We start from the raw sequence: 21,088 nt of genomic DNA on the forward strand, positions 1-21,088 counted from the left end.
ATGAACAAATAACTACCAACAATGTTTCTTTGGATAATCAAAAATACATATTTTCTAGAAAAAATGAAATGTATTAAAACTTTTTAAGGAAGACAAAAGGCAGAAATTTCTCAAAGCAAGCTATATATTATAATGACAGAAGCAGTGTGCTGTTTGTGTAGAAAAAGACAACTAGAACAACAGAACACTCAACAATACACTCACATGTACAAAGGAATTTAGTTTTTTAATAAAGGAGTTATTTCAGTAACAGCAGGAAATTATCAGTCAGTGATGCTTGTTACCTATTTGGAGGAAAAGTTAAAGTTAGGTCTTGACTAACTTTATAGTGTCCAGAAAAAATAAATCCCAGCCTGTGGCTCATGTCTATAATCCTAGCTACTCAGGAGGTAGAGACCTGGAGGATCATGATTCCAAGCCAATCTGCAGAAATGGTTCCCAAAACCCTATCTCGAAAATACCCAACAAAAAAGGGCTGGTGAAGTGGCTCAACTGGTAGAGCACTTGCCTAGGAACTGTAAGGCCTTGAATTCAAACCCCAGCACAGCAAAAAACAAAACAAAACTAGAGAAATCATAGGAGAAAATACTTGATTAATAAAAAAGTACTAAGAGGTAAAATCCAAGAACTGGAAGGAAAATTTTGCACACAGGAATTCAAAACTCTTGTCCATCAGTAATATTTAACAGGGTATAAAGGAAAGCTATGTTATTTTCCTTATGGATAACATACTTGTAACATATTCAAGAAAGGTGAATGAACAGCTTACACACAACTGCAAACAAAGGTAATAGAAAAATAAGCAAAGGATATGAATAAGCCATTTAAAAAGAAGAAATAAAAATAACCAACCAGTTTATAAAATGACATTCAACCCAATGTGTTATCAGAGAAATTCTAGACAATGAGATATCTGTTTTAGGCATGAGAATAGAAAACTCCCGATTAGTCCTCTTTAGATAGAGAAGTGAGGGAAATAGACATTCTCATACACTGTGGGTGGAAGAGAAATTGATTAAGACTTCATGGTGAACAATTTATCAGCATTTCCCCAAATTGTAACTTTTGTTTACCCACCAATTCCTTTGCAAGATTTCCTAAAGAGGTAAGTGCACATGTGCTTCAACAAAAATGTTTATTTCAGTGTGTTTGGGATATAGTTTAGGTGTCAGAGTCAGACTATGTGGAATCTACCACTAACTGGTTTTCTGACTTTAGAGAGTTAACTGCATCACTTGTATCATCTAAAAATGAAGAATGGGATATGACCTACTCTGTAAATTTGCTATGAGGAAGAAAGAAGATATACATGTTCTGGCATGTTGTTAGACCTCAACAAGTATTAGTTAGCATTAGTAGTGAAAAATTTCAAATGACTTCATGTTCGAGAGGAGAAAGAGTTCTATTATTATGGGCTACTAAATACAAACTAAATTTATTCAGGTAGGTAGATAGACATTTACATAGATATACACATCCATATGTCTTTTAAAAGTTACTTAAATTTATACTGACATGAAAAGTTTAGAAAAGAGTTTAACCAGTGCAACCTTTATTCAGTTTTATAGTTTTCATGATAGAGGCTAGGAACAAGCTAAGCAAGCATTTTTAAACCTCACTTCATATGATAGAGTATAACGTATCCATTCATATTCTAAAACAACTCACATGGGCTCTGCCCATCCCATGGAGAGACACTGGAAGTCGTATGACTAGGCGCTTGGATGTATTAACATCGTGTAGGAGAGAGTGTGGATCGTTGCAAATAGCAATACAATCTACCAAAGCTGGCCATCCATGACCCCATCATTGGGTGTACATACCATTCTGTGTGTGTGTGTGTGTGTGTGTGTGTGTGTGTGTGTGTGTGTGTTTCTGTCTACCTTGAAAGCCCACATGCACGGGCCACAGATGTGGGTGAAATGCTATGCTGTAGACCTCCAAAGTGGATTAGATTACTGTGGAACCTCAGCAATGTGGACTGCTCTCGATTACTTGCATCTTCTCTGGTAAAATACAGACACATGAGTAATTCCCAGGCTCATTTCCAAATAAAAATTGTTGGTCCTTCACAACACCCTGGCACTCTGGGCAAATTTGGGGTTAGCTTCTCATAAAAATGTTTCAGTTAATTTTCACAACATTATTTATCCTCATAAATAACTACGCATCATGGGCCTTTCAAAAGCACTCTCTTTTAAAACTGATCATGAATATTATTGCACATGTCAATTTTTGAGCAGTTTGGGGGGAGGGAGATGGGGAACTCCCTTGGCTCAACATTCCCACTGTGTCAGGAAAACTTTTATGTGTGCAACAGGTATGCTCACTTTTCAAACCTAAGATCCAGATTTCATAGTAACAGGGCATAAGATGGCTTTGGGTCTTGTCACCCAGAAAAAAAGGAAGGTGGGAAGGTCACAGGCAGTTCGAGGATTGTAGTTTTGGGGAGAGAGATTACAGTGTCTAAAAACATGCCAGTATAGTCTGACTCATGGAAAACATTTTGGTTTCATTTGATTGTATTGTTGAGTTAACTTACTCTTTATGTGGAAATTGGTTACAAAAGTTCAAATCCAGAATTCACAAATTCAAAAGCTCCAGGGGCTAAGTGATGTGGATTGCATAGAAGTTGTACTGCTGGATAAATAACAGTGAAATTGCTTATGACTAATTTGATGGCAATGCTTGGTAGGGAGAAAGAAAAAAAGCACTATCCCTCCAAGTCTCCTTGATTTTGTAGGGAGTGAAGGTACTGGGTTTGAAGACAGGGCTTCCTAATCACTAGGGAGATACTCTACCACTTGAGCCATATGTCCAACCCTTTTTGCTCTGGTTATCTTGGAAAAACAGTCTCACTTTTTGCCCAAGTAGCCTAGAAAAGATCCTCCTGTTTTAAGCTTCCCACCATAACTAGGAAGATAGGTGGATACCACCACATTGAAGGTTTTTCTGTTGAGATGGAGTCTCAGGAACTTTTTTAGGGTTGGGGCCTGGGCTGGCCTGGAACCCGGATCCTCCCTGTCTCAGCCTCCTGCTTGGTTGGGATGACAGGCATGAGTTACCACCACAGGGCTTATTGCTATTCTTCAGTGTGCCTTTTCTTTGGTATATTTTACCTGGCTTTTTTATTTTAAAACTTATCATGTAGTATTTGATGCCAAAAATGTATAATTACATCAAAGTCAAAATTCAGTTTTTTCTTTTTTGGGAGAAGGAAACTATAAGGCTCTTTCATTCCAGTGCAACAATTTTCCACTGTGGGCACTGACATATTCCTAATCTAAGTCCAAAGATCCAAGGTCTGTTGAAGCACAATGTCTGACTCACTAGATGCTGCCAGGTAGTGTCCTATTGCTGCCCAACATAACAGGCACTCATTGCACAGCAAACATTGTTTCCTGCCAGGGCTTCACATTTTGGTTTTGGTAGGGTTTGCAAATACAATGTCCATTGATGGGGTAACCTGGCTACCATTGACCCTATCAGGCTACTGTTGCCAGAGTATTTGCCACTTCTGCAGAGAAATAATATGGAGAGTTCATATAAACATCACAATTTTATAACCTGAGCAATGAATGAAAAGAGTTGGAGCTAGACTTTCTTCTGTCAGTTAATATGGACTCACTACTAAAAAGTCTCTTATCTTTTTATGTTTATTTTGCTCACTTAGGAAGCGTTCTCTCTGCACCTCAAGGTTACAAAGTCATAGGACTAGAGTTCAGAATACTGCACAGGCACCTCACACAAACATCTAGCAATCCAAGAGGCTTGCCACTGTTCTACGTATAAATCCAACAAATGCAAAAGGTAAATTCATTATCTTCCTTTCCTCAAACCAGCTTCCAGATAGAAGATGCTGTAATCTCAGTGGCAGTAACAATGTCCCTCCAGTTATTCATGCAGCAGCCTCTGGTGTCTTTCTGGACTTTAGCTTTCCCTCAGTCCTAAATTAATCAATGGTGGAGTCCCCTCAGGGGCACCTTCACTGATTTTCACAATCCAGCACTCCCTCGCTAATCTTGTCTCAGCGTGCTTGCATTGGTGTTCTCTCTGCCTTGACAGCTCTCCACCTGATTTCACAAAGTTGTCTTCTCCTCAATCATATTTTAGCTCAAATGTCTTTTTAGTGCCATCCTGTTCTCCTCTTCAACCCCTTCTATCCAGAACTGCTCTCCAGACCCACTCTCAATCTCGTACACTGTTTTATATTTTCTTAGCAATATACTACCTGAAAATTTCTCTCTCTCTCTCTCTCTGTGTGTGTGTGTGTGTGTGTCTGATGTGTCTGTCTCTGCTGCAATGGTACAGGGACCTTCTATATTACACACTGGATATTCAGCCAGTGTAATCACCATTTTTTGAAGTACCAGGGATTGAACCCAGGAATTGCTAGGCAAGTGCCCTATTGCTTGAGCTATGCCCAAGACCTTTTGATTTTATTTTGTTTTTGAGATAGGGTCTTGCTACCTTTGTCTGGACTGGCCTTGAACTTGCAAAACTACTGCCTCTGCCTCCTGACTAGCTGGGATTACAGGTGTGTACCACTACACCCAGCTAGTATAATCACTATTGTACTCATGTGACAAATATCAAACCCTGCTATAACTCAACTCTTTAATAATTTCCTACCTACATGCACCACATGCCATGTTAATCGGTTTCATGGCTGTTGCCTTCACGTGACCCCTGTGGCTGCCTGACTCTGCTACCATATTCCTCCAATCAGTTTCCTCTGCAACCCCTAGACAACCATTTCTCCCCACTGCCAAATCTCTATCCCCCACTTGTACCCACAAGCTCATCTGATGACATTAGTCCCTATTTCACTCAGACAACAGAAGGAATCAAGAGAGCAAGCACTGTCCCCAGCAAATCTGTTCTTACACTGTGCCTTCTATGGTTGTGTATTACATCCAACTTCCTGCTGCCCCTAGAGGCTTTCCTGCTGTGGCTGCTCTGTCACAGTTCTGTCAGCAGGTGGCAGAGAGGAGAGATGCTTTGTCTATGCTCAGTGTTTTTTGACCCATGAACATTTGAGTAATTAGTAGCCTGACATTTAAGTGTTCTAATACTGCCTATCTCTAGCAACAAAACCTTCCCTTGACTCCATACCTATGCTGCCACTTTTGTGCTTTCTTTCACAGTAGCAAAACTCTTGGAAGATGTGTGAGACAGTCTGCCACCACTTTCTTCCCTCTCATTCCCTTTTTAAATCTGTTTCTATCAGGCTTTGGGCTGAACCAATACACAGAAATCATTGCTGTCAAGGTTATCAGTGACTGTCACATTGCCCCATACAGTAGATATTTCTCTGTTCTAGCTTTGCTGCAGCTCTCAGCTGCACTTGACACAGACCATCACTTTTTCTAAAAACTCCCCTTCATTTGGCCTCAGGAAAATAAATGTTAGTTGTCATACTATCTCTTCGGTTGTCTTCTTAGCGTTTTCCGTTGCTTCCTCCTCATCTTCTGGACTTAGTTATCTAAAGCTTTGTCTCTTTTGTGGTTCCATCCAGGAATCTGAGTGACATTCTATCCTTGAATTATAGCATCCACATTTCTATATCCAGTTCCAACTTCTCCCCTGAGCTCTACCCTGTCCAAACTGAGTTCTTTAAAAAAAAAAAAAAAAAAAAAAAGAATGCCTTCAGTAAAATGCAAAAATCTTAAAAAGAACTTCCCCTGACATAATAATTGTTCCTACTTGTGGTGTACATTGTGGTATTTCACTACATGAGTACAATGTGTAATGGTCAGAACAAGGCAATTGCATATTCATCATCTCAAATATTTATCATTTCTTTGATGGGAACATTCACAATTCGCTCTATTAGATATTTTGAAATATTCAATTCATTGTTGTCCACCATAGGTAGCCTACTGTGCGAGAGGACATTAGAAATTACTCTTCCTATCCACTTGTACCTCTGTGCCCATCATTCATCCTTTCTCCATCCCCTTTCCCAGCCTCTGGTAAGCACTAGTCTGCTCTCCACTGCTATGAGATCACGTTTTGTAGTTTCCACATAATTGAAAGCATGCAGTATTTGTCTATCTGTGCCTGACTTATTTCACTTAACATGCCTTCTAGGCTTATTTATGATGCCGCAAATGACATAATTTTATTCTGTTTTTTATGGCTGAACAATATTTCATTACAAAGCAGGATATGGTGGCTGATGCCTGTAATCCAGCACTCAGGAGGCTAAGCCAGGTGCATCATGAGTTGAAGCCCAGCCTGAGCTGTGTGTGTGTGTGTGTGTGTCCCTGGTGTGTATATGCCACATCTTCTTTATCCACTCATCCACTGATGGATTCCATATTTTCGTATTGTGACTATGGGAGCACAGATGTCTCTTTTACTCAGGAATCTCCTTTCCTTTGGATATGTACCCAGTGGTGGGATTGCTGCATCAGATGGCGGTTCTATTTCCAGTTTTGTGAGGGGCCTCTGTACTGTGTTCCATAGTGGCTGTACCAGTCTACACTCCCTCCAGCAGTTATTGAGATCTCCCCTTTCTCCACACATCCCATAGCACAAACATGAATGCTTTGGGTTTGGTAGTCTGGGGTTTGAACTCAGGGCCTTCTTGCTACGCAGCAGTCAATCACTTAAACCACATTCCAGCCCGTTTTTCTCTAGTTATTTTTCAGATAAGGTCTTGTGTTTTTTGCCTAGGCTGGCCTTGGGTAAAAAACACAAGACATGTACCTCCATACTTTGCTTATATGTTGACATGGGATTTCACTAAGTCTTTCCCTGACCTGGTCTTGAATAACAGTCCTCTGTATGGCCACCTCCTGCGTAGTTAGGACAATAGGCGTGGGCCACCACACATGGCCTCAAACATGAATTCGTGATGCTCTCCAGAGCTTATTTTGTCTTTCTTTCTCCTTGTGGCAAGTTTGCTCTGCAATATCCTCAGGCTGAATCCCCAAAACAATCCTTTATACCTCTTTTTCTCCTGGATGATCAATCGGTGAATAGTGGATTCTACCTAATAAAGCATGTAGCCCCCAAATGGTCATCTCCCGCCTAGACTATTCCACGTGCTCCTCTACAGGCTCTTCTTTTCAGCCTCCAGACTACAACTGAGTCCAGACCTGGAGTCTCTCAGCTCACTTTCTTACCTGTATTTTAGGTTCTAGACTCAATATACCACCAGTCTCCTTAACTTTAAGTTAACAAATATTAAAAACCCTTTTTGTTTAAATGACAGGTGGTTGACATTGCTGTATTAGCAGATATGTTTAGCAGATTAGAATCTGGAAGGAAACAAATCAAACATGGACACCAGATGTACAAACCTCTCACAAGCAGTCACACAGGGCAGAGGGTTTCTTAGAGAAGCCACCAAAGGATAAATATCGGTTGTAAGGGTTTGAGAAAACACCCAAGTGGGAAAGCTGCTATGTGAAATCAATGTGGCCCCATCATGTGACACTGTTTTACTTTTGTCTGAGTTTTGTTTGTTGCCTGGAGATTATCTCCAGTGAACATGACCAGGGCTTGGCACAGAGTACTTGGTTCCATCTCTACTCAAAGAATTACTTAAGACACAAAACAAGTTTCACTAAGCAATGACTAGAGGTTTTGTTGTTTTGTTTTTTAATAAATAAGCCAACCCGAAGTCTCCGCTTTTGTGACTCAGAGTGAATTTATTTTAGGGGCGCTCAGAATGGAGATCGTACATCTTTAAAATGGATTTGTGGAAGAGGGAAGCACAGGGTGAGTAAGTGGAAACAGTGATCTGATGACATCACACGGGATGACATAGTTCCTGTTGCAGCTTTACCATTGACCATTCCAAGTGGCAGTAAATAGGACCTATTTGTAGGGCTGTTGAGTGTTAAATATGAAAATTTACAGAAAAGTCTTTAGGGCAGAAACTAGATGTACATTCATCTATTTTGTTCTCATGATAATGGTTATATTAGCTGTATAGTGGATCACAAATCCACTCAAACCTGATATTGAGTTTGGGTGATCCCTAACTTGAATCTGCTCCCCATACATATTTCACTCGAAATACCCACTGCAACATGTTGCCTTTGATGATCTTAATTTACTGCCATTCAGAGGCTTCCCACTTTGGCTTACAGCTAATAGGAAGTTAGTAAGGGGATTTCATGGTCTAAACCTATTTATTACTAGTATAAACCCAACTCAGCAGCTACACTGTTTGCTGTGAGCACTGGAGGGCAGGGACTGTGTTACTGAACTTTACACCTCCTAGGGTCCAGCAGATCTGGCACATAACAATAACAAATGACTAACACACACTGCCCATGCCAACTCCACAGTGAGCATTCAGGCTACCATGCCTTGGGCATATAGGAGCAGGTTGAGAAGTGTTCCCAGAGGTCTCAGAGGCCTAGACCAGAGGGTATCTCAACTTCCTAGACTCCCAACAAACCAAGCTTCACAACAAAAAGAAAAAGCAATGGCGAAGAAAGGAATTCATTCATTAAAGCTGTATCGAGAGACAAGGGGGACCACGGGACTCCAGCCCTATCTTCAAAGGTTCTGACATGAGCTACAGTTTTCACTAGGGACAGGATTGGGTGCGGGAGAAATCTCCATCTGGTTGATTATGATCTCAGGTCCGGTTCTGTGAGAACTGGAGAAGTCCCTGCGGCTAGAGGTCAATTCTGTCCTGAGATGAGATGATTGCTCCTGGCAGAGGGCAGCCTCAGTTCCTGGCAGAGGGTAATTGCTCCTGTTTAGGAGGCTGTTCCTTGAATTTTGTTACTCTCTTATTTCCTCTCTGGTGCTTTCAGTCTTAAAGGGAGACAAGAGAGATTAGGTAAATTTAGGGCCACTCAAGCCTTGTATTACTGGTTTGCGAACAGACATTCTTCGGTGATTAATAAGCATGTGTAGAGCTGTTCAGGATTCGGGCCCAAAGTTTTGGGTAATAAAAGGAGTCAGAAGCGAAATAAAGATAGAGATGCCAACCTTTTGTTTTGCTGTTAGTGACCCTTGGGCATCTGCAGCCCCAAGCGAGACTCCATGCTTTCAGCAACAGCGGTCTCTAGTGCTCCTTAGAGGAGCACGTGCACAGAGTGCTGAGTCCCTTCCAGCATCTGCAAAGGTAGCAGGCAGCATGCCGGCGTCACTCCCAAGCTCTTGCTGGGGTACAGCAACCCAGCCGCGCGCGTCCCCTGGCGGCAGAGCCGGGAAGGGAAGGGACGGCAGGGCGGGGAGGCGCGCGGGACCTGGGGCGGGGCCTCTCTCTGCCATGGCGGGCGATGAGCCGGGCTTCCTACAGGCGCTGCAGCCTAAGGGCCGGCCTGAGGCGGTGCAGACGCGGGTGCAGGCCCAGGACTTAGGGCAGTGGGGCCTGACAGGTGAGCGGCGATGCAAAGTCGGCCTGAGCTCCTGTCCCCCCAGGCCGCGTCGCCCTCTTGGGGTGTGGGCCAAGGACCGCGCGGACGCCCGGTGGGGGCAGGTCAGGCTCTCTCTCTGCTTAAACTCTGCAAACTCCCTGCGCAGCTTCGCCCGCCCTTTCCGCCAGCCGCGCACGCGCGGTTTCTCGGCAGCGCTGCGGGGTCCTTGCTCCGCCTGCTGTTTCCACGTTTGTTGGCTCGTTGCCGGAGGTGCGGCAGATCGAACCCACTTGGCCTTCCAAGCGCGGCGTGCCGGTCGCCAGGTGCTGGAGAGCCCCCCGCGTCCCGACCTCCTCCTCCTGTCTTGCCGGAAGGGAGCGCGCACCTGCAGAACGCACCGCTTAAGTGTCACGTACTGGATGCAACCTAGCACCGTCAGGTTGTTGCTGCAGACGTGAGCAGAACAAATAGGGACCCAGGGTTTCTAGGCGCGAAAACGAGTGCTTCAGAAGTGTCAGGAAGTATTCCCCCAACTCCTGCTGTGTGCCCACAACCTGAGAGCTTGAGGGTTTGTTCTTCTGGGAAAGAAATAGCTGCAGATGATGGAGAGGCGGTCACGCAGGACAAAAAGGCTCTCCTGAGCCGACCAGTCTAGAGCAGCGTGTGTCCAGTGTAATTGATGGGCCGGCCTTTCTGGGTCAGCTTATCTTATGGAAAGTTTATAGGTTTAAGTGCTTACCTATTTCCTTGCAAATGGCGTTGGGAATGGTACTTTGAAAACACAAAGAAAGTGTGTGTGTGTGACAGGGCTCAGGTTGTGTGCATGTAGATGCCCAGCTGCGGATAATACACCAGAAGAAGCCTACATGAGGAAGTGTTGTTTTAATGAAGGTGAGGAGGCAAGAGGTTGCAGGGTTTCTTGTTTTTAGTTTGGATATTTAAAAAGCTTATTTTAACTAACCCACAGACTAACTTCTGAGCTCCGCGTTGATTTCTTTCCAGCGCCATTACCCTCTCGCATGGTAATTTTTTCTCTAAAGAGCCTATACCTTTCATCATGATGAACATTTTAAGTTGAAATTGCCAATGCAATACTCAGAATGTAAGTTTATTCAACAAAGCTGACAAATGCAGTACACAGATGAAAAATGCATTCACCTAAACAACAACATTTGTCTGTCTACAAAGTTCAGTGACTTCAGTTTTCACATGCAGAGGTTCTAACAGGAATATAGTAGCAGTGTTTAGATGAACAGTCTCACAGACACATTAAGGTTTCACTTTAGGTTAATTAAGGAACCTGTGCAGTCCCCACACAGCCACACATTCTAGTTCAGTCCCTGGCCTTAGGCGCAAGCACAGTGAGTTTTAATGACTGGGAACTACAGTAACAAGTTTAAATATTCCTTCATTTACAGAAGCACCCATCCCTTCTGGGGAGTATAAGAGGCCGCAAATTAGAATGGATGGGATAGAGTAAATGCAGAAGTATGTAGTGGAGGGAAAGAAGCATAGAAAATAAGTAAAGCCAAACAAATAACTACTAAATATTATAATTTGAAATTCCTATTTCCTTTTGCCAGAATAAATTTAATATTCTAAATCTATTCTTTGTGAGTCTATTTGTTTTTTTTGTTTTTTTTTTCTTTCTGCAGGAATAGTACATGTTTCCTGTGAAACATTTGGGGAAATAGCCGGTGCCTAAAGAAAAGAAATTTTAATCTCTGCAGTTCTATCACTGTTAACATGTTTCCTGTTTTGCCAGTCTTTGGTCTACATTCATGTGAATTGCTTGTGTCTGTGTATAACTTCCTTTGGGAGTTGGGGCAGTGAAAAGTGGAGATTCCTGTACATGTGTTTTTGAGATCATAATTTTGAATGATTTCATATATCCATGGTCCCAAGTTTAGGTAGCATTGCAAAGGTATTTACTTAGTTTTTTATTTTATTTTGCTATTATAAGTCATAATGATAAATACCCTTATAAGCAAATGTTTATTATAGCTGTGGATATTTAATTCTTCAAAGGCAGCATTTCTAGATCAAAGAGTTGGAAAAATTTTCCCACATTTCTTTGCAACACTGGTACTTTCTAATTTGAGAAGTTAAAACTGCTGTTTTCTTGTTTAACTTCATGCTTATTTGGCTCCTAGTACTGATGGGTACCTGTTTGTTCATCTTTGGGTCTTAATGGTTCTTTAGGACTTTCTTGTTTTTGGAGTATGCAGATCTGACACCTCAGGCTGTTTTGTTTGCTTTTTCACTACTTATCATCTGTCTGAGAGTGGCCCGAGAATCTGAGTCCTGGAGGTTACAAAACAGAAAGTACATTTCCCCATACTCCCTTCCAAGCACTTGACTGGAAAAGGCCACAGACAATTTGAGGGAGGTTTGGGTTTTCTGCTCCCCTCTAGGCCACTACTTTGTGGGTCTTGGGTAGGATATAGGGCATCTGTTTGCTGGCCTGGATTGCAGTGTGAGGTGACAGGTGCCTGGAGCTGCAAGTGCAGTGGCCTCCTTGGTTCCTGCTTCCTGGCCATGGAGATAGCCAGGACCTTGGTGGACAGGTTCTGTGCTGCTGGTTCAGCCAAGGTACCTGAAAGTCTTTCAGTTATGTGGTGACCTAATTCCCTATATTAAGTCCTCTTCTACAGATACTACTTAGGGTCCTTTCTATATTTGCAGTTGCCTCTTAAATGCTTTTTTTGTGGATGTAATTTCATATCATTTTTAAAAACTGAAACTTTTTATCATATAGTATTTATAGATTCCCATGCAGTTGTAAGAAATAATATGGAGAGATACTATGTAATCTCCACCCAGTCTTCCCCAATAGTAACATCTTGTAAAATGGGATAGGATAGCCCAGACACTGATGTTGACATGGTCAAGACCCCAACATTTCCATCCCCAAGGACCCTGCAGCTGCTCTTCGATATCTGTACTCACTTCCCTCTCTGCCCACTATTTCCCTAACCCCTGGCAACCGCTAATCTTCTCTCTCCTCCCCTCGACCTCCTCTCCCACTTGTCCTCCCTCCTCCTCCTCCTCCTCTAGTGCTACCTAGAGATTTTCTTGGCAGTGCTCCTGAACAAGGCCTTGAACGTACTAGGGAAGCACTTTGCAAGTAAACTATATCCTCTGCCCAGGCTTCTCTATTTCTGTAGTTTAGTCATTTTGAAAATGATATACAATTACTATTACACAGCATGTAAACTTTGGAGATTGCTAATATTCACTCAGCATAATTCTAGCAATAGTTTGTTTCATCTTATTGTTGAGTGGGATTGCACAGTGTGGGTGTGGTACCACTGTTTACCCACAGGATATCTGGGTTGTTTCTAGTCTAAAGCTGTTGTCAAAAACAAACAAAAAAGATTTTATAAACATCTGTGTTCAGGTTGTGTGTGAAAATAAATCTTCATTTCTCTGAGACAGTTGCCTAGCAGTGCTGTGGCTACGTCATGTGGTAGTTACATATTTATCTTTTTTTTTTTTTGGCACTACTGGAGTTTGAACTCAGGCCTTATACTTTCTAGGCAAGTGCTTTACCAGTTAGCCATACCACAATCCTTTTTGTTTTTTGGGTTTTATTTGTTCCTGAGGTTAAACTCAGGGTCTTCAACTTGCTAGGCGGATGCCCTACCACTTGAGCCATACCCCAAGCCCCTTGTATGTTTAAATTTTAAGGAAACTGATGGTCTGTTTCCGGGAGGCTGTACCAGTTCTCATTCTTACCAGCAGTTTTTGAGTGATACAGTCTTCATCCTTGCCAATATTGATATTACCACTTTTTTGTTTGGGCTAATTCTGATACATGTCTACTGATATTTTATTGTGGTTTTAATACAGATTCCCTTATGGCTATGATATATACATATGTATTTATATATATGTGTGTGTGTATACAAAATTGTATATTATATATTGTATATAATAGCTATAATATATATGGATATTATATATTTATTCTCTTTCATGTTTTTTGCTCATTTTTAATATTTTTTTCCCATTGATGGTACTGGGATTTGAACTCAGGGACTCGTGCTCACTAGGCAGCCCACCTATTGTTTGAGCCACTCCACCAGCCCATTTTGCCCATTTTTAAATTGTTGGGTTTTGTTTTTGGTTTTTTTGTTTTTTTTTTTTTTTATTTTTTCACTATTGAGTTTTGAGGGTTCTTCCTATATTCTGAATAGTACGATTGTTCATGGATATGAGGTTTGCATGAGAATTAAGTTTTGGCTAAAGGTTGTCAGTCTATCAATTTTTCCTGTTACGATTTTTTGTTGTTTTTTGGCATCAACTGTAAGACTGTGTCTGCTCCTAGATTCTAAAGAGTTTCTATTTTTTGTAAAACTTTTATACCTTTACAATTGAGTCTGTGGCCTATTTTGAGTTAATTTTTACCCTAAAAGTTTGGGTGTGTTGTGTTTTCCTTGAGTTCAGTGTGGTTGTTCCCCTGAACTTTGTCATCAGAGAACACACTCTGTATGGTTTCAGTTTTCTTTTAAGTTTGTTGAGTTTTGTCTTAAGGCCTTGGGTATGTTTTATGTTCCATGGCCCTTGGAAAGCACATATATTCCACTGTTGTTGGGTGTCAGCTGGGTTGCAATCCTTTCCAGAGGCACTGGGAAAGGACATATTTCCGTCTTTCCTGAATCCAGACACTGCCCACATCCTTGACTTGCCAGGGCCCCTGGCCTCCATCCTCAAAACATCCTCTGTGGTCATTGCCTTCTCTATCCAGAGCAGGTAAAGGGTTCCCTCCTCTAAAGATGCATGTGATTAGATTGGGCCCACCTGGATAACCCAGGCTGGTTCAGGGTAATCTTTGCGTCTCAAAGCCCCTAACCTTAATTAATACCTGCAGAGTCCTGTTGCCAGATAAGTTAACACACTCACTGATTTTGGGTCAGGACTTGGACATTTTTATGAGGCCGTTGTTTTGCCTGCCACTCCATCCTTTTACTTTTGACCTACCTAGTTATGTTTCTTGCCACTGTTGAACACCCTTTATGAAGTGCCACTTCCATTCTGAGTGCTGCTTCTTTGTTGAAGCATAATTTAGAGTCGTCCTGTCTACATTTGCCCCTTTAGTGTGGATGGTGCAATTAAGCACAAGTACAATCCATGTGTTGTTTGTTAAGTTGCATCAGTAATGCCTCATTTCCAGGAATGGATACTGGCATGAGACTCAGACAGTACAGAGGCCAAAACTCAACTTGACTTTCTCATCTATTGAGTGGATTAGTTTACAATGACAGGCTGTCTTAAACGTCACATGAGTGTCTTATGGTAGCTACATCTGCTACAAAAAGGTTTGGAAATCAGCAAATGTTTATATATTTGGAAATTGTCAGCCAAAAAAAAGTCAGTAAAGTTTGGATTTTGGGTATTTAAACCATGTTCTTCATTCAGTCTTAGAACTTAGCCCGAGTATCTGCTGAAATGTCTACTCTTTGGATTGGCTGTATTTTTTATTTTTAGGGATTCATCTTCACCCTTATCAGCTGGAGGGAGTCAACTGGCTAGCCCAATGCTTCCATTCTCAAAATGGTTGCATCCTAGGAGATGAGATGGGACTCGGTAAGACATGCCAGGTACGTTCTAATTGTTCATCTCACTCAAATACCACTTCCCAGCTCATTACTATCTTTAGCTGCTAGCTACAATATTTTTATATTAGGATGTGAAATGCCTGCACTTTTAAAGTAATTGTAACCTTGGAAGTGATTCTGCTATTTGTGGAGGGAAGGTTGAGTTATGACTTGTATCTGTGAGAAGCCATGCCACATTAGATGTCCAGCTAATGGGTCCAATCCAGGGCTTTTCTCTATATAAAGCAAATATACCTGCCCAAAGATCAAATTGACTTTCACCTCCTTAGCAATGCTTTATGTAGTTGACTGAATCTCCCTTCCTCAGTTGGAGTGGGTTACTTCCTATTTCTCTGATGTGCCAGAGATGTGCAGAGAAGTACCCTACGTTTTCCAAAATGACTTGGCCATCTACTGGCCTTGAAAGGAGGCCATATAAAGCCTGGAGAACCAGATGTGGCCTCCTTGGGCATTGTTAATCAGGTGGTGTGTTGAGATTGATGCTTCTGTCAAGATGATCAGCAGTACTGCTCTAGGTTGGCAGGTGTCATTGATGGGCGTGTGTTAATGGAAAGTCCAGTCACTGCACCCCTTTTGTAATCACACAGGGTTTATTTAAGCTGTAGGATACCTGAGGAAGTCAGTACAGTCAGGATTCACAGCCTGGGCAAGTTGATCAGAAACCAGGGAGATAAATCCTACCCCCAGTGACAATACAGAATGAGTAAGGATCTCATGAGTCTTTCTAGAAGCTCAGCTGCCCACTCCAAGGCTCACTGTGTGTGAGTGTGTGTGTGTGTGTGTGTGTGTGTGTGTGTGTGTGTGTGTGTGCACTTTAGGCTGGAGCAGTTCTGCATGTAGTGTAGTCTGACTGTATTTTGGAGACAACTTTGTTTTAGCCAGGAATACCTCATTAATCTCAGTTACTCAGAATTCAGTATGACCTCTGATGGAGCTTGTTGAGAGGTTTCACTTTTACCCCATGGCTTTTTCAGGCAGACAGACCTGGTTCTAGTAGATTCCTGAACAGAGAACTGGGAACTATAACAAAGATCAGTTTCTTTAGAAGTAAAGTTAACAGCCCTTGGACCAGTAACAGCCCTTCCCTATAGCCAGTGTGCCTCAGTCATTGGAATTGCCCTGCTCACTTCATTCAGAGCAAACTAATGCCACTTGTCCTTTGCTTTTTCACTATTTTGATTTCTCTCAAAATTCAAATTTGTTTTGAATTTTTTGTATCTATGTCATGAAGGATATTGGCCTATAATTTCTTTTCTTGCAAAATTTTCCCTGGTTTTAGTATTGGTTTAAAGCCAGGCTCATAGAATGAGAAGTTTTATCTCCCCTTCAGTTTTCTGAAAGAATTCATATAGAGTTGACATCATTTCTTCCTTAAATGTTTGATAGAACTTACTAGTGACTCCAGATTTCTTAGTAGGCGTATTTCGCTTATGGAAATAAAAAGTAAACTCTCTCTAAATTGTATTCTCAGAGAAAGCTAAACAGAATGGTTTTGATCCAGTTTAGTCCTAGAGGGTTGCTCTGGGCACAGTTGGGCTAGGAAGCTATAGGTAATTTAAAACATGTTTCCATTATAAAGTTAATAGAGTCATATTTTTTAAATTACCTGCTACTCTGTCATCATAGCACTCTCACCACGGCATGAGTAGCAATGTTTGTTTTACAAGGTTGATAATTATAGTGTTCATATAGTCCATATACTTTGTATATTGTTAATCTAACTCTGCCAGTGTAACTTTGCATTTTATTATGTTCTACACAGTCATGTTCTACTAGCTACATTAATCAAGAGAATTTATTGTAATTTACTTAAATGTTGCACAGATGAGGAATGGTGAGTTCCCTACTTTTTATGCTATTTAAGTTAATCTTGACATGAACATCTTTGGGCATATACATTTCTCAGGATTTTGAATTATATCCTTAGGATAGATTTTTCTCAGATATAACTCAGCATTTGGGGATGGAGGCTCCTCGCACATTTTTGTTTTACAAAGATTTTTTTTTCTGTATATCATACCAGCTACAAATCATAATTGTTTACAGGCATCTCCTGAAGAATCCCCATTTGGCTTCATAAAGACTTTCATTTTATGCCCTTCCTTCAGCTTGTGAGGGTAATGTATTGTTCATTTTTCCCACTAGAATGTGTTCCAGGAGAGCAAAGGGTTTTGTCTGTTTTATTTCCTGCTGTATAACTGGAGCTTAGAAGAGTACCTCACCAATAGAACACACTGTACAAATACACATGGAAGATAGGAAAACAGTAAGGGAAGGAAAAAGGAAGTTGGGAAGGGAGGCACAGAGGAAGAAAGGAATCATCCCCATCTATGAGCATCATGAGCAGTGGAGAGCCACCTTGCGTGGATCATGTTCACAGTGTTGCTTGGCACTTCATGCTTTATGTTTTCAGTTTCCTGATCTTGTCTATCAGGTGAGTTGTTTTCATTGATTTCCAATTTACATAAATATGGAGCCTCATTGCTTGATAACTTCTAAAGTAACTGAACACCATAAATTCCTTTGGCAACTTTACTGAGGCTTACATGAATTCTCTCTGGGAATGAATTACTCTCCTAATGTGTACAAGACTGTACATCATTTCTAGCAAAATAAGTTGTATATAAGAATTTGTGTTCTCTGTGGTTGTGGGCACCTTGTGGTTGTTTCTTATGGGGAGATGTGATCCAAACTGGCTTCTTCTTCTGGGTTCCAGACTATCGCTCTCTTCATTTACTTGGCCGGAAGATTGAATGATGAAGGACCATTTCTGATTCTTTGTCCCTTGTCTGTTTTGAGCAACTGGAAAGAAGAAATGGAGAGGTACAGAATAGATCTAGTTGAAATTTTATTGTTTATATTGATTAAGATAGTTTTCTGATGATGTGTAAAATGTAACAGTAACTTGTCACGATCGATGAGGTTCCTTAGTCTAGAAAGCCCTGAACTGAAGCAAGGTAGGTAGACACTGAGGATGTGATGGGGGAGGTCTGCTGGATGTTATTGCTACTATTTGACCGTTTATTTTTTTATTTATTCATTCATTTATTTACTTTGTGGTATGGGAATTGAATCCCACAACCTCGTACTGGCTAGGTAAACACTCTACCACTTGGTCATGCTCCCAGCCCTTTTGCTTATATTTTGTTTTTGAAATATGGTCTCAATAACTTTGATTGACCTGGAACTTGCCATCCTCCTGCCTCTGCCTCCCAGGTAGCTGGGATTATGGATGTGCACCATCATGCCTGGCACAATTTGGCAATATAAAGACCAGTTCTCTTTTTTAGTAAATTTTGTTGAACTAAAAAAGAAAATAAACCTCTTGTGGTTGTACATGCCTATAATCTCAGCTACTCAGGAAGCAGAGGCAGGAGAAGGGCAAGTTCCAGGTCAGCCTGGGCAAAGCTGGTGAGACCCTATCTCAAAAGGGCTACCTAGCAAGTAGTGCTAAGGCAAGTTCAGTCCCCAGTAGTGCAAAAAAAAAAAAAAAAAAAAAGAGAAAGAAAGAAAGAAACCACTATTGTTTTATAGTGAAATAAGAAATAACTAACATTTAAAACACAGTTTAAGCTTTAGAGTCAGCCACGGCCCTCTTAGATCCTCCTACCTATTTACATGGTACCTTACCCTGAGGTTTAACTCTAGATACTTTTGGAGCCCCAGGACTCTCTGGTTGCAAGTCCTGTTGGGGTATACACATTGCAACCCTTCTATGAAATGTAGTTTTCCAGATTTGTACACCCTGTCCCATGGCTCTAGTGTTTGGACTCATCTTCCTCTTTTCTTGGATCCAGATTTGCTCCAGGTCTTTCCTGTGTAACATATGTAGGTGACAAGGAGGAGAGAGCGCGCCTTCAGCAAGACCTAAAGCAGGAGTCAAGTTTTCATGTGCTGTTGACCACCTATGAGGTATTCCTTCCTTCCTTTCTAGAAAGAACTCCCAACCTGGTTCCTTATAAGGTGTTGAAGTCTCTGAAATTTCATTTAAAAAGTTTTTTTGAGAGCACATGTTTTTCTGGAAAGAGAGTCTACCTTCACAGTCTCACAAAGGGGCTGTGACACAAAGAAGGAAAGACTCATGGTGCATCAAGTTAGCGAGGCACCTTTCCTCTCTTTCTTGGTAGATTAACCAGGTGGCTTCTTAGGATAGTGGCCCTTGAGCCACCTCTTAGCTGATGCACATGGGACAAGGATCATGTCCTGAGGGTTCACATCTGCTAATTGGAACAGAGGGATGGAGGACGCTTAGCTCCAGTCTTATTTTAAGTCCTTGTTCTTTAAGCTAAGACTGGGTAACTAAGACCTTTCACTCAATCATGTCTTCAATTTGTAAGATAGTGCTACAAAAAATTATGATCAGAACTTTTTTTTACATAACAAACAGGTCAGACTTAGATAAATGCTATAATGTAGTACATTAATAGGAAACAAGCAACTAGCTTATCATCTCAGAAAAATACCATTTTTAATTGTCTTCCTTAATTTTTCAGATTTGCTTAAAAGATGCCTCCTTTCTGAAATCGTGAGTACACTGTATTACTTCAGAAACTGTTGAATGAATCATGAAAGTTGTGTCTTTCCTTCACACTGGTACTTTGCATCTTTCCTGATGTGTCTGCTGTGTCTTCTATGAGTCCTGTTTGTGAACTGGCAGACGTGGCTGGAGCCCTGGATACTAGCCCTTTTCTCTTTATCTCTGAGTCCTTGACTTATTGATCTCTGTCAACTTTGCTTCTTCATCTGTACAATGGGATTATTAAGTGTCTTACCTTTGACAGCTGTGGGAACTGAGATGAAACATACATGGATGGTAGTTAATAGAGACTAAATTCTTAACACTGAAACTTGCACAGACAACTTTCAAGACTGTAGCTGGGAGATTTTATTCTATACAAGGTGAATCCTGTGAGCTTTTTCCTGGAAATAAGCTAACGTTGCAATCAGTGTTATAAAATTAACTTTGTAAAAAGGGAGTTTGAAGTACACTTCTAATTCCTTAACTTCTGGGCCTCGTTTTGGCTCAAACCCAAGCTCTTACTACCAGCTAATAATAGGAATGGCATGTTGCAATATATGATAATGTCAAGACAACAGTTATGATGTAATTTAAAGACTAGTCAGGTTTTGGGGAGAGGAATTAGGAAGATGTATGGGCAGGGTTTCATTCTCCATGACCCATGTAGTTATGACGTGGTTAGGTGGGGGTTCTGCATCTTTAATGTTCAAAAGTTTTTGTTTTCAAAGTACTTTATCAATATCTTAAATGTTTTTTTTTCCTCAGCCAGATTTTTGTGAGTGCATATCTGCATTCCTCTAATTTTGAAATCCTAAAGACTAGGTCATAGGTTTTATTACTTCTGTCCAGTATTTTGTTTTACTTGTTTCATTTAAGTGAGCCTGTTACCTTGCTTTTCATGAGAAGACTGTATGCTTTCCCTTTCTTTTTTCTTTTTACCCATTTCTTTTTATTTATTATTTTTTGGCATTGCTGAGAATCCAATCCAGAGCTTTGCAAATGCTAGACAAGTGCCTACCACTGAGATACCCTTCCCAACCCTTCTTTTTATTTTCTTCTTTTTTTTTTTAAACAGTACTTGTGCTTGAACTCAGGGACTTGTGCTTGCTAGGCTGATGCTCTCCCACTTGAGCCAAGCCCCCAGCTCTCTTTTTATTCTTAATATCTAATTTAACATTTGTTGTTCTCTCACTGGAAAAGAACTGTTCTGAGAATTATTGGCAATACCAGGAAAATAAGTCATGCAGCACCCCTAAGAAGAAATAAAATGCAGTAGAGGGATAAGAAGCACCAGATACCCACAGAGCAGGGCAGTCTCAAAAGGCAATAAGATTAGAATGTAAATGTTCTTGAATACTTTATATAAATCATCCCATAAATTTCTTGAAAACCGTATTAGGCAGGTATTATTAACTTTACAGATGAGGAAAATAAGAGGTTAGGCAACCCACTAAGGCTAATTCCTTTCTTTCTTTCTTTATATTTTTTAGCAGTATAGGTTTTGAACTCAGGACCTTGAGCTTAGTAAGAAAGTGCTCTGCCATGTGAGGCATGCTCCCAGCCCTATTTGCTTTAGTTATTCTTCAGATAGGGTTTCTAATTTTTTGTCTGGGGCC

At 41.0% G+C, this 21,088-nt stretch overlaps 1 protein-coding gene and 1 non-coding gene across 2 annotated transcripts in view; both read left to right on the plus strand.

Moving 5' to 3' along the window:
- Positions 1-4,926: 4,926 nt before the first annotated feature.
- On the plus strand, positions 4,927-5,060 carry LOC141415320 (small nucleolar RNA SNORA17). Its single transcript, XR_012440294.1, has one exon. It is a non-coding gene; the product is annotated as a small nucleolar RNA SNORA17 (small nucleolar RNA).
- Positions 5,061-9,225: 4,165 nt separating this feature from the next.
- The window catches only part of Chd1l (chromodomain helicase DNA binding protein 1 like), a 55,995-nt gene continuing 44,132 nt past the window's right edge, over positions 9,226-21,088 (plus strand). The window contains 5 exon segments of the mRNA XM_020180180.2: positions 9,226-9,353; positions 14,823-14,935; positions 17,670-17,776; positions 18,751-18,865; positions 19,447-19,478. Of these exon segments, the coding sequence (XP_020035769.2) occupies positions 9,245-9,353; positions 14,823-14,935; positions 17,670-17,776; positions 18,751-18,865; positions 19,447-19,478 (476 nt within the window). The 5' untranslated portion in view covers positions 9,226-9,244.

Source organism: Castor canadensis, chromosome 12, assembly GCF_047511655.1.
Source record: "Castor canadensis chromosome 12, mCasCan1.hap1v2, whole genome shotgun sequence".
Taxonomy (NCBI): Eukaryota; Metazoa; Chordata; class Mammalia; order Rodentia; family Castoridae; genus Castor; species Castor canadensis.